This window comes from Rutilus rutilus (assembly GCF_951802725.1).
Source record: "Rutilus rutilus genome assembly, chromosome: 1".
In the NCBI taxonomy this organism is placed as follows: domain Eukaryota; kingdom Metazoa; phylum Chordata; class Actinopteri; order Cypriniformes; family Leuciscidae; genus Rutilus; species Rutilus rutilus.
Genome location: NC_140209.1, coordinates 22,192,292 through 22,206,512, shown reverse-complemented (window position 1 = coordinate 22,206,512; position 14,221 = coordinate 22,192,292). Strand labels below are relative to the sequence as shown.

At 36.3% G+C, this 14,221-nt stretch overlaps 1 protein-coding gene across 1 annotated transcript; it reads right to left on the bottom strand.

Moving 5' to 3' along the window:
- Positions 1-484: 484 nt before the first annotated feature.
- Positions 485-5,577, bottom strand: LOC311292521 (uncharacterized protein). The gene is made up of 3 exons (XM_084412233.1): positions 2,030-5,577; positions 1,648-1,857; positions 485-1,013 (listed from the first exon to the last, which is right to left on the bottom strand). The coding sequence occupies exons 1-3, from the start codon at positions 2,603-2,605 to the stop codon at positions 639-641; spliced, it is 1,161 nt and encodes a 386-aa protein (XP_084268359.1). The 5' UTR covers positions 2,606-5,577; the 3' UTR covers positions 485-638.
- Positions 5,578-14,221: the final 8,644 nt, after the last annotated feature.

The window sequence follows — 14,221 nt, the reverse complement described above, 5'->3', positions numbered from 1 at the left end:
ATATTTATTTTCGAAATGAAAAACTGTACTTTAAATGTGAAATTAAGTGGTAGGTGGCAGCAATTCATTTTTAAAATTTGGATAATTTAGATCAGTCGTGGGCGCTGTCTCTCACCTGGTTACCCGTTGACAGCAACACTGTCCAGAAACATTTTATTCATTCATTTATTGAAACACTACATTATTATTATTATTATTATTATATGTATTAGATTATCAAAAAACATTTAGCATTGTCAGGCTTTTTATTTGTGCTTAGTTGATAAAACAAGAGAGCTGTAAACATCTGGGTTTTTGACCTGCCACAAGATGGCACTGTTTGCAACATTCCTGATGCTTTGAATCTTTTCCTGAAACAGAGAACAGCTCATGCATTTTGTTTTTCGTAATTTACGCAATGTAATTCAAATTAAAACACCATAAAAACAAACAAGCTGTAATGTAATGGGGTGAATGCAAAGAAGCACACAACAAGATATTATAATAAAACATCATTTAATAATGTATATGCAAATTACTTGGAACACTTAAAAATAGAAAACAATCAGAAATGGAAAACAATCAGAACTTAAGAAAACAAAACCTAATAAAAATAAAAGTCAATGACCATGACTTTTTTAACAAACAAATTATAATCCTCAATCTGTGTTTTCCCCATCCATGGATTCTGCGGCCTCAGTTGGATCCAGGGATTCTGCGTCCTCAACTGGATCTAGGGATTCTGCAGCCTCAGTTGGATCCAGGGATTCTGCCACCTCAATAAGGTCCAGGAATTCTGCGTCCTCAACTGGATCCACGATCTCCAGGTGTTGTAGTTTTAGCACACGATGGTTAACATGCTGAACTTTTAACTTAACCGGAAGCTGCTGTACCAAGTCATTTATATTTCCAGAATAAAAATGACCTGGTACAGTGAAGTCTTCCATCTCACTGTCCAAAAGGATGAGCATGCCGTCATCTTCTGACACTCCGATAATCGTCAGCACTGCCTCGAGGGTCTGACGCTCAACAATCTGGTGAAAAATAAATAAAACAAATCTACACTTAGGGTACACATGACGGTACAGTCATACAAAAAAAATACCGTCTTATACTATATATAATATATATATTTTTTATGTCTTAACAATTAATGTAAATATTTAGAAGAGATCTAACATTTATACTGATTTTACTACAGGACACAGAGCCAGAAGGGTCATGCCAAGGTTATCAACATTGGGATTGTAACTATCGATGTAAGATTGTTTTTTTTTTTCTCCTCTTTGACTTAAAGGAGAAGTTCACTTTTAAAATGAAAATTCTGTCATCATATACTCACCCTCATGTTGTTTTAAACCTGTATGAATTTCTTTCTTCTGCTGAACACAAAGGAAGATATTTAGAGGAATATCAGTAACCAGGCAGTTTTTGGGTCCCATTGACTTCCATAGTATATTTTTTTCCTACTATGGAAGTCAATGGGACCCAAAAACTGCCTGGTTACTGATATTCCTCTAAATATCTTCCTTTGGGCTGGGTATCAATATAGATGTTCCCGATTTGATTACGAAGATCTCAATGCTTGCAGTTTAATTATTTGTTCTTATTTTTTATTATTGACTGTTAACTTGTCTTTCACAATATTTGAAATTTATATTTGTTTACCTTGACAGTTGTGTAGTTGGAAGAGTCAAACTTTCCTTTTCCGTTAGGCCGTATATTGGCTCTTAGGTGGGTGACCTCCACCTTATCGCCGACATACAGCTCCACCAACGCCTCCTCTCTCCATAATGAGATGTCGTAGAGTTTGCTGCCACATCTCAGACAAAGGTCCAGGATGGGAAACTGGGCCCGAGTCATCTTTGCCACTTGCACCTGGAAAATAACAGCCCAGAATAATTCACCTAAACACTGCATCTCAAATAAGAGTGTTAGGGTACTCTAGGACTGTGATTGAGAAACACAAGTATAATAGCTTACATTTACCTAGGCTAAGTATACCAGGATAATGTACTAGATATTCAATTATGCTTTTAAATTAACTTACTATTTCAATATTTCCCCGCAGAGTCAGGTACCCAGGGGTGGAGAAGATGTCCTGTTCTTCCCCAGTTACACATGGGGAAGGAGGACAGAGGACCTCCTTAGCAGCTCTCTCTGCCGCCTCAGTTATGGCCAGTGGGGAGGTTTTGAATTTCCTGGTTGACCGGTTGATAAAAATACACGGCCGGCCATATTTCTTTGACATGGTAAAATTTTTCACTACATACGACCCACCCTCTTCAAACTCCGGGTCACTTCCACTTCTTACTGATATGTAACATGTCTGTCCATCTGTTAGGACAGACTGTGTGGTGACTCGGTATAATCCAACATCTATAGTATTATCGCCGGAGACAAAAGTTAACGCCTTTTTGCTCCTGCGGTTACCCACACACTTCAGTCTGAGTGGTGCTTGGCGACTGGGGGTTGCCATTCTAAGAATAATAGAAGAAGAAAAAGGTATGGTTATAACTTTCATAATGTTTTCAATTACTTTATAAGACATGAAAATATCATGACAGAATGACTTGTATATATCTTGTATATATCTTGACTTGTATAACACATCAACCTTAGCCATAGAGGGCTTCTTTTCCAATCCCTGACAGGTTTTTTTTTTTTTTTTTTTTTTTTTTTGTTTAATAAATATTTATGTCACAAGAAATGTTAAACAACAACTTCCAATTAATAAATTAATTGCGTAAATAATTTCTTGTGACGTAAAAATGTATCTCTGAAAATTACATTTCCTGCCTGGAAGTGGAAAAAGAGCAGCCTCTGACAGGATAATTTTTTTTAAACTTCATACTCTGACAGGATTTCTATCTTTTTTTTACTTTATATTTCACAGGAACTTATTTATTTATTCATGTAGTTGATTTATATATTGAAAGTCATTGATAAAATTTATAATGAAGTAAAGATTTACCTCAGAAAATAAACTTTCCTGTCAGCTAGTTTCTGACTTTTTATTTTATTCTTATTTATGTGTAAATTAACATTTCTAAATGTATAGTGTTTCAAATACATCATTACATGTTATGTTTCTTGTGACGTAAAAATGTATCTCTGAAAATTACATTTCCTGCCTGGAAGTGGAAAAAGAGCAGCCTCTGACAGGATAATTTTTTTAAACTTCATACTCTGACAGGATTTCTATCTTTTTTTACTTTATATTTCACAGGAATTGATTTATTTATTCATGTAGTTGATTTATATATTGAAAGTCATTGATAAAATTTATAATGAAGTAAAGATTTACCTCAGAAAATAAACTTTCCTGTCAGCTAGTTTCTGACTTTTTATTTTATTTAATTTTATTCTTATTTATTTATGTATAAATTAACATTTATAAATGCATAGTGTTTCAAATACATCATTACATGTTATATCTTCCATCTCACCTTAAAATTCAGCAGGGGAACAATAGCGCCTTCTCTGGTAAGCGGTGGAGAACTGCTGCGCACTGAAGAAGACAGGGGGCTGTGCACGTCTTTTAAGGACATCTGCTGCGCGCACCCTTTGTGTGTGTGCCCGCGGGCGTGTGCATGTTTTTAATGTTTTTAACTGATAATGAATTTTATTTATATTCTTTGTGATATTATTTGTTATTTATGATATTATTAGCATCTCCTGTGTGTGCGTGGGCGTGTTTTTAATTAAATATTTTTTAACTTGTAATTATTTTTATCTATTGTAATATTTTTTTTTAAACTTATAATTCATTTTATGTATTATAATAAATATTTTTAACTTGAAATCAATTTTATTTAATATTCTCTGGCGGATCTCCTGCTCTATGTGTGCGAGCTCGCTTTGATTAATATTTTTTAACTTGTAATGAATTAAAAATAAATCCATATTAAATCTGTTTTGCCTGCAATTGTTTAATTAAATTATTAATGGATGACCCTATTTCCTATTACCCTTTTTGCTGACTTCTCTCTTGTCTTGTTGATGCCTAATGTATTAATTAAACATTTCCGTTTTTATTAACTGACTCCGCTAGGGTGCGCGCATCTCCTGCACGGTCTGTGTGTTCGCGGGCGCGTTTTGATAAATATTTTTAACTTGTTATTTTTATTTATTGTCATTTTTTTTTACTTGTAATGACTTTTAAATGTATTTTGACTAATTAAACTTGATTATAAGTGTATCAGGGTTTAGTATTTAAACGAATATAACGGCTGGCCAATTAAAATGTTGAATGCTGCATAACTAATGCGCGGCCATTCTGGATTTTTCTAGGCCTGCGTCGGGTGAGTAAGAAAATTTGTCTGAGGTAATTAAAATGTGTGTGGGTCAACGATTTGAATGCAGTTAAACCTATTTGATTATAACTGTTTATAATTGCTGAAACATAATTTCCATTAAGCATTAACTTACAATAATCATGTGTCTCGTGAGGAGATTGTGCGAAGATCTGTCTTTCGTCTAAGTTAACTTGATTTGTTTTGTTAAAAATATTCACTTAAGATATAAGTATTCGTTATTTTGGTATGACATTGGGCTTTTTGTTCCTGTTTATATGAAATATAGGGCGCCGTGAGATAAGTTTATGGTAAACACAATCTGAATTGTGAAAAGCGCTAACTTTAGATACAAATATACTTGACTTGACTTAAACCTATCGGTTGCATTCATTTATTACCAAACTAATAATGCTAACGGTACTTTTATTATGTCCATTCATCCATACCCGTGTATTATCTGACCTATTTCCCCATTTTGTTTGAGTGTTAACAGGTCGTTGTTGCTGTTGTGTAAGTATTTGAATTTGATTGATATCCTGACAGATTCTCAGCATTTGCTATTAGTTATGGTAAAAACCTAATGTTACCCCCTCTTGATCACTGATAAATTGTATAACAGCAGAATGATTGGCAGATTACAGAGATGAAGAACATAGACATAAAGGGAAACATGTTTTTTTTTCTTACATTCACCTTACTTTGTGGCCATCTAACTTTTGTGGTAAATAAATAATACAAATTTGTACATCGATTTCGAATTTACATATATTCATATGATTCAGATTAGTCAATGAAATGTTTAAGATTTTACTGTTCTTCTGTACATGTTCATCCATGCAGGCCTGTGCAATATTTTACTTGTAAAATAGTGAATTATATGTGATTTCTTATTTTTCTTCATTTTTTTTTTCCCATTATGTGAATACATGTCTGAAAAAATCTTACCAGTTCATTGCATCCATTGCGGTGAGTAATCTTTTTAACTGACTGTCACAATCTCAGTATTTGCATTTACAATGGAATAGCAATCTACATGAGCGTATTTCACAACATGTAATAACCTCTTTTATTAAGCACTTAAGATTTGAATAACATTTTTGGAATCAAGATTACTCATTGCATTTACTCATTAGGTTTCGGATCTCCTCCACTGCCTTGTAGCCACTGCCAACTACCATCAGCACCTTCATTTCAAGGTAATTCGCTAGTATTTGAGTGACAGCTTGACAGATTCTCAGTATTTGCATTTATCATGAGAAAAACCTGCCTTTTGTAAAACAGCATTGTATTAAATTGTATAACAGCAGAATTGATTGCATACATGAAGATCGTAGACATAATTGTAATGTTGTATTACATTCACCTTTAATGCCATCTAACCTTGTGGTAAATAAATATAACACCAATAAAATCAATAATATTTTGTAAGACTTGACAGTTCTTCTGTACATGTCCATCCATACAGAACTCTGTAATATCTGACTCGTATATTAGTGAATCATATGTCATTTCTTATGTTTCTCCCTTTCCCTTTATGTGAATCAATGTCTGTATAAACGAGAAATCTTGAGTTCATTGCATCCATTGCGGTAAGTAATCTTTTTAGCTGACTGTCTGACACATTCTTAGTATTTGCATATGAAATAAATATGGAATAGCAATCTATACCATATTTCACAACATGTAATAATCTCTTTTGTACTTAACATTTTGAATAACATGTTTGCGTATTAGATCAAGATTACTTATTTAATATATCGATTAGATTTTGTGTCTGCTCCACTGCCTCGTGCCCACTGCCAACTGCCATCAGCACCTTCATTTTAAGGTAATTCATTTATTCACATTCACCTCATTAATAGTTCAAGTTCAATTTTATTTATATAGCACATTTACAACAGCTGACAAAATGCTTTACAGAAAAACAAGATTAAAAGTAGATATTACAGGCATAACAAAATATAAATAAAAAATGAGAGTAACCATAAAACAGAAGAACCAAAAACAGAGACTTGAAAGCAAACAGAGACTTGAAAGCAGACAGAGAAGGGGCCGTTCTAATATCTAGAGTTAAGAGTTCCAGAGTCGTGGCCCTAAAGTCATGGTCCTTTAAAGTCTATTCGCTGAGAATAGGAGAGATTTGTTCAAATTTACGACACTTATGAAGAAGTTTGGCCGCAGCGTTTTGGACTAGCTGAAGACAAGCAATTTGAGACTTGGATATACAGCAAAATAATGAATTGCATTAATCTAGCAGAGACGTAACAAACGCATGAACAGCCATTTCTATTCACTATCACTAGCTGTTTGTTTTTTTGATTTACTTTCATTTATCCATAGGGTGGAGGCTGCTTTGGCTGTCTATGCAAGTAACACACACCACATATTAATCATTAGTCTTATATTTATATTGATTAAAGGGATACTCCACCGTTTTTTCATATTAAACTGTTATTCCCTTAACTAAGATGAGTTGATACATACCTCTCTCTCAAGTGCTTGTAAGCACTTCGACTTGGCGCAGTAATATCTTCACTAGAGGGAGCGGGGGCCGGTGAGAGGATTTTTCACGAGTGAAGATATTACTGCGCCAAGTCGAAGTGCTTACAAGCACTTGCTATGGTATTCCGCCATACAATATAGTTATCCATTTTACACGCTTAGAAAAGCGCAATGTTTTGTTTTGTGTCACCGTCCTAGGTCGAGTTACACTACGTGAGTAACTGTATTTAAATAGGGAAAACGTGGAGGTGTTTGGTAGCTTCTCTGCTTGGCCCATATTGAATGAACTGGGCTAAGCTAAGTGCTAACAAAGTTTCGCCGCAAGACAGAGCGATTTAGTGCACGCACTGAGACGAGAGAGGTATGTATCAACTCGTCTTAGTTAAGGAATAACATAGTTTAATATGAAAAAACGGTGGAGTATCCCTTTAATGCACAATTCTACAGGTCCTGTAGGGTCCACATAGACATTGCTGTCTTAGTCTTTACTGTATATATAACATTGTGATATTTAAACATTTAGCCATTGGTAGAAATTAGAGTAAAGGTAAATGTATTTGTTTGTTGGACATGTAAATATGCTGAGTAAAAACAAGTTTTTTTTAGCTTAAATGAACAGCTTGATTTGTGTGAGATGTGTCTCTTTTTCTCTCGCCCTGCAGTAGATTGGACATCTCTATTTCCATTTATGTAAGAACTGTTTTACATTTAATGGCGTAGCATCATAACCCCAAAAAATGCACGTAATTTCATACAATTATAATTCAGTCATGTGTTGAAAATATGTTGATTATTGCAATCTGTATTTATTTATTACATTTTCCCACCTCTATAGAGTAAGTAATAATTTTAGAAATTATTCTTGTTTTACTATTATTATTATTATTATTATTATTATTATTATTATTATATTTGCCCACTTAACTGTAAAGTGAAGTTTTAATTAAGTGCAATTGTGTATTAATGTTTTCTGTAAAGAATGTAATTAACTTGTTTTTTGTGTGTGTGTGTGTGTGCGTGCGTGCGTGTGTGTGTGTGTGTGTGTCCTTTACTGTCCTGTCCTTTATGGCCATTTTCACTCAAACTTTTATCTCGCTTAAACCTCTACCTCTTGCCCATTCTGTTCTTTCTCTTCAAACCAAAAACTAACTGGCCGCTATCCAAAAACGCTGCTGCATTGCTTGCTGCTTCGCTTGCTTGCACCCCAAACGCAATCTCAAAAATGCAAAAACCAAAACGCATAAATCCAAACCGCACATGCAAGCTTGCGCATCTTTAAAAATAAAGAGCCAGAACCACCACAAGTTTTACCCTGAAAACGCTTTGAAAACCAAAAAACGCTTTGAACACCAAAAACTCTGAACACTTGACTAAAAAGATCGACTTGACTGTGAAAAGCTTGACTGTGAAAAACTTGACTATCGAACCCAAGTGAGAAAAAACAACTGCAGATTCAAGAAAGTGGAATATCAACTCTTGTAAAATACACAATCATTTTTTGATCAACCTAACTTCATATTAATTAATTTACTGTTGTTATATATCAACTGTTGTATTACTGTTTTTTTTATATATATATATATATATATATATATATATATATATACTCCTGTTATATATCAAATATAATTTTTTTCTGTATATCTGATCACATATAAGGCATTATCTTTGTGTGTGTGTTTTTCAAGTAACAGTAAATATCAATATTTTTACCCATTACTCAAACATATTTGCTTGATTGCCAGTGCTGAAACATCACCATGCCAAGAAAAGGAAAGAGGAGTCAATCTCAGAAACAGCGCAGAAACCTAGAAGCTTCATGTGGCACCAGTAGTGCCTGTGTATCAGGTATGATTGATGAAAATGCTTATGTTCTGTCTGTTACAGCATCCCACTGTCAAAACGATTCCAGGTACAACATTTACTCCAGAAGCCGTCAGTGTACTTGCAATGCATTAATGTTCCTAGCTGTCCATAATGAACGTAATGAGTTGCGCAGTTTCGATTTAGACCGCATTTTGCAGAAAGGTGATGCAGTTTACACTAGTGTCAAAAAAACACTGCAGAGCAAAGCACAATTTGTGGCTAATTTTTTAAACTTTGATGAGCTGCCAAGCACAGTTAAAACCAATTCTGCCTGCTACAACATCCTGAAACATCCGCAGAGAGTTGGATTTCTGAAAGATTCACCTGTCCTGGGCGAGTATGATAACCTTGAGAATACTCTGCAGTGCCTCAGAGCTGATGTGAGTGACGCGTTGCTGCTGATTGGAACCACATGTATCGCCGTATTCAGAGATCGCTCAGGGAGGTTTGGTTATTTTGATTCTCACTGCAGATCAGCATATGGAATGCCTGAGGAAGAAAGCACTGGTACGGCCGTGATGTTGACCTTCTTCCGTCTAGAAGACATGATCGAGAGGCTGATGCTATTGTTTCAAGGGTGTTTCGATTTGAGAGACCAGCAACAATTTGATCTGCTACCTGTATCGTTCATTAACCGGATAACTGAAAGCAGTGTACGTCCTGAAGTCTCCCTGAACTGCTGTGTGCTTGAACGTGATGTACAACCATCCACCTCTTCTGAAAACGAGGCTCTGTCAAACAAAGAACAATGCAGGTCTACTGATGTCTCACAACTGTATGTTCAAGTCCAAGATGTGCAACCATCCACCTCTTTTGAGAACGAAGTTCTGTCAAACAAAGAACAATGCATGTCTGCTGATGTCTCACAACAGTGTGTCCAAGATCCGGTTGAACAACCATCTGAGACTACCGTTAATGGAGCCACATCAACTAATGATCAAGCCCACTTGACTTTGCAAGATAAAATGAATGTTATAACTTCTGTCACTCAGAATCAAGACAGTAATAAAAATGTACCATTCAGTGAACTTTCTCATGGAATGCTGTCACAGGATCAATTGCGATTGTCAGCTCCAAATCACCAATATTCACAATCGACAATTAAGCAGACAGAAAAACTGAACAAGACTCAGAAGCAAAAGGCTTACTCTAAAAAATGGCACAAAGAAATGGTTCAGAGCCAAGGTGTTAATGACAAAAAACAGGCTGTACGTAAAGTCTATGATTATAAAAGAAGCAGTGAATCCAGGCAAAGACATAACCAAACCATGAAGAACAAGTATTGGAATAGTATGATTTACAGAGAAGAACACAAACAAGCAATGAAAAACAATTATAAAAATATCAATGAATACAGAGAGCGAAAAAAGGCTTATGTAATTAGCAAGTACAGAAATATTGAACAATTCAGAAAGAAACAAAAGAATCATATAATTAAAAATTACAGGAATGATGCACAATTCAGGGAGAAACAAAAGAATTATATAATTAAAAATTACAGGAATGATGCACAATTCAGGGAGAAACAGAAGAATTATATAATTAAAAATTACAGGAATGATGCACAATTCAGGGAGAAACAGAAGAATTATATAATTAAAAATTACAGGAATGATGCACAATTCAGGGAGAAACAGAAGAATTATATATTGAGAAATTATAGGAACAATGCTAAATATAAGGAGCAGCATATGAAATACCTTGTTGATAGATATTTAAAGGATCCAATTTTTAGACAAAGGCAAATAGAGCATTACACAAACCGATGCAAAAATGATCCTAACTTCTATGAAAAAAGGAAGAACAACTTTAAACAACGTTATCACTGTGATGCACATTTTAGGGCTCGGCAGAAAGAATATAATTTATTCAAATCTAAAAACAAAATATCTGCACTCAAGATACTTCACAAAGTACACTGTGCACAAGAAATACAGCGCAAATACAAAAACATGAATCTGATGCGCCAGCAGAGAGACACTGTACAAAATAACCAGCCTGACGCAGTACAAGATCCGACTGTGTTAAGAGCCTTAAATGTTTTCAGAGACGTTATAAAACAGGGGCCAACTTATGTCTGCACATGCTGTGCCAGAGCACTCTTCTCAAATCAAGTCAAATCATGTGATCGTGAGCGCTATCAGAAGAATCCGACAGTTGCTTCAGTTTGCTTGACTGGGAACTATGTTCATGTCTGCTCTGACTGCCCTGATCAATGTGCCTTGGAGAACAGGAAAACCGAGTGGATCTGTCACTGCTGCCATAATACACTATTGAGAGGTCTGATGCCAGACATTGCTTTAGCCAATAATCTTCAGTTCGCTGCCATTCCTCCAGAACTCTGCGATTTGAATGTTCTTGAAAGACACATTATTGCAAAGTACATTCCCTTTGCTAAGATTGTTACACTACCGAAAGGCCAGCAAAGAGCTATTAAAGGTGCTGTGATTTCTGTTGCATCTGAAGTAGAAACAACAGTAAATTGTTTACCCAGACCAAGAAGTGAATCACAACTGCTTACAGTGAAACTCAAAAGACGTCTGTGTTACCAAGGCCACTATCAGTTTCAGACTGTGAACATGCAAAAGGTTTTGTCTGCTTTAAGAAAGCTAAAAGATATCCATTCAGAATATAAAGATATCGTCATTAATGCAGAACTCTCTGAAGAAGAAATGTTTAATGAGCATGAAGAGTGTGCCGATGACATCAATGCGTCTGAAGAAGAAATGTTTAATGAGCATGAAGAGTGTGCCGATGACATCAATGCTTCTGAAGAAGAAATGTTTAATGAGCATGAAGAGTGTGAAAATGACATCAATGCTCCTGATGAGGAAATGGATATTGAGAACAGTAGACAAAGTGAGAACACTGAAGAACAGAGCAATGAGAATGAACACAATGATTCTAACGATGACACTGCAGAAGAGCAATCGAGAGGCCTTGCCTTGGACACATGTCTTCAGCCCCCAGATCTCGGCCAGCAGCTGTTGTCTTATGATGATGGAATATTTTGCATTGCCCCTGCAGAGAGAAACACTCCTGTAAACACTTTCAAAATTCCTAAACTTGAGTCTATGGCGTTTCCAGTGCAGTTTCCTGATGGCACGAACACATTTGATGAACCTGGTAGAGCAAAACATGTTTCCCCCAGCAGATACTTTAACTCTAGACTATTCTCTATTGACAATCGTTGTGCGAAGGATACCAACTATATCTTCTTTGCGCAGTTTGTAACTGAAGTAAACATGGCTACATCAAGTATGTCTATCCAACTACGGAAAGGAAAACCCATGACCCGTGATGGACGCAGAATAAACTGCTCACTGCTGCAGGACAAACAGGAGTTAGAAAAGCTTATAATAAATAAGGAAGCTACACGATTCATGCAACCATTAAGAGGGACTCCAGCATACTGGGAGAAATCTCTCCGTGATCTGTTTGCTATGCTAAGACAGCTCGGCACTCCAACATTTTTCTGTACGTTTAGTGCTGCTGAGATGAGATGGCCTGATGTGATTACTGCTATTAAAGCACAACAAGGTGAAACTGTGAACTTTGCTGAATTAGACTGGTCCGAAAAATGTGAAATCCTCAGAAGTAACCCTGTGACGGCGATGAGAATTTTTGAAAAGCGAGTTGAAGCCTTGATGAGAGATTTGATCAATTCCCCTGCTCGACCTATCGGTGAGGTAATTGACTTTTTTTACAGAGTAGAGTTCCAGCTACGTGGCTCTCCACACATTCACTGCTTATTTTGGGTTAAAGATGCTCCAGAGTTTGAAAAAGATGAAGATCAGGATGTGTGTGATTTCATTGATAAATACATCTCATGCAAATTACCAGACCCAGACAAAGACCCAGAACTACATAAAATTGTAAGTGAAGTACAGATGCACAGTCGTAACCACTCAAAATCCTGTAGAAAGAACAAGAAGCACTGCCGGTTTGGATTTCCTAAACCACCCATTAAAAGAACAATGATATCACGCCCCAGGCCTCCTCCTGTAGAGAATGATGATGAAGGTAATGAAGCAGAGGAAAGAAATGATGCCAGTTTCGCAAAAGAACAGCTGCAGAAGGTGTGGGATCTACTGAATGACTCAACTCAGAGTTTTGATAGCATTACACAGCTACTTCATAAAGTAAACATGACTTATGAAGACTACGAGAAACATATCGATACTATTTCTACATCAAGTTCAATATTCATGGAGAGACGACCACAGGACTGCTGGGTTAATGGTTATAATCCAATGCTGTTAAGAGCCTGGGATGCAAACATGGACATACAGTTCATTCTGAACCCCTACAGCTGCATCATGTGTATTGTCTCGTACATTTCAAAAGCTGAGCATGAGATGAGTGATTATCTTAAAAAAGTGATAAAAGACTCAAGCCATGATAACCTGTCTGAACGTGAGTGCATGAAGCAGGTCATGAATGCATATTCAAAGAACAGAGAAGTCAGTGCTCAGGAGGCAGTCGCTCGCACATGCAGTCTGAAATTAAAATCATCATCACGTGCTGTCATATTCATACCTACTGATGACAACGCTGTAAAGATGAGTTTACCAATGAGGTGCTTGGAGAGCATGGATGATGACATAGAGAATGTGTGGATGACAGGATTGCCAGAAAAGTACAAAGCCAGACCAAACAGACCTGAATTTGAGAACATGTGCATGGCTGAATTTGCAAGTGAATACCGCATTGTTTATGCAGGAAAGACAAAAGGTAAAAATGTTTTGCCACTTCAAAAAAACTTGGGACACATACAGAAAAGAACAAGAGGAAAACCTGCTGTCATCAGATTTGCCCGGTTTTCACAGCAGAAAAACCCAGAAAAATTCTATGGAACTTTTCTAAAGCTTTACTTGCCATATCGCTCAGATGAGCAGCTGAAGTCCACAAGATTCCAGACATACGAATCATTTTATGCATTCGCTTCAGTAAAACTACCAGGAACTGATGAACTGCAGCGCGTGTGCAATATTGTGAACGAAAACCGTGAGAAATATGAAAAACATAATGAGGCTATAGAAAAGGCAATTGAGGATTTTGAACAGAATGGTCCCGTTGAAGATGCATGGACTACATTGGCTCCAGCAAATGAACTGATCCGTTTGGAGAGCATATCAGAACGTGAACCCACTGATCCTAATGACGTGAACGAGCAGGACGATATTCCTGAATACACAGCATCTACCTCTGTCAGTAACACCGCTATGCCACTCCTGGAAGCTACCCAACAAAATCATGCACAGATTCGCAAAATGTACCAGAGCTTGAATCAAACACAAGCTTCCATATTTTATGCAGTCCGAGACTGGTGCAAAAGATGTGTCTCTGGTGAAAACCCACAACAGTTTCTGTATTTCTTGAATGGAGGAGCAGGAGTTGGTAAATCGCACGTCATCAAATCTATTTATGCAGAAGCAACCAAGATTTTGCGCAGGCTTCCATGCATACAAGAGCATACTGACATTTCCAAGCCAACCGTTCTTTTAACAGCATTCACAGGAACTGCAGCCTTTAGATTAGATTAGATTAGATTCAACTTTATTGTCATTACACAA

What these genes read in the sequence shown, in the direction of transcription:
- LOC311292521 (XM_084412233.1), bottom strand. Translation starts at nt 2,605, where the DNA reads ATGGCTAAGGTTGATGTGTTATACAAGTCAAGATATATACAAGATATA. An exon ending in TGCGGGGAAATATTGAAATA is followed by an intron (nt 1,858 to 2,029) that starts GTAAGTTAATTT and finishes GTTATTTTCCAG; the next exon opens with GTGCAAGTGGCAAAGATGAC. An exon ending in CCAACTACACAACTGTCAAG is followed by an intron (nt 1,014 to 1,647) that starts GTAAACAAATAT and finishes ATTTTTCACCAG; the next exon opens with ATTGTTGAGCGTCAGACCCT.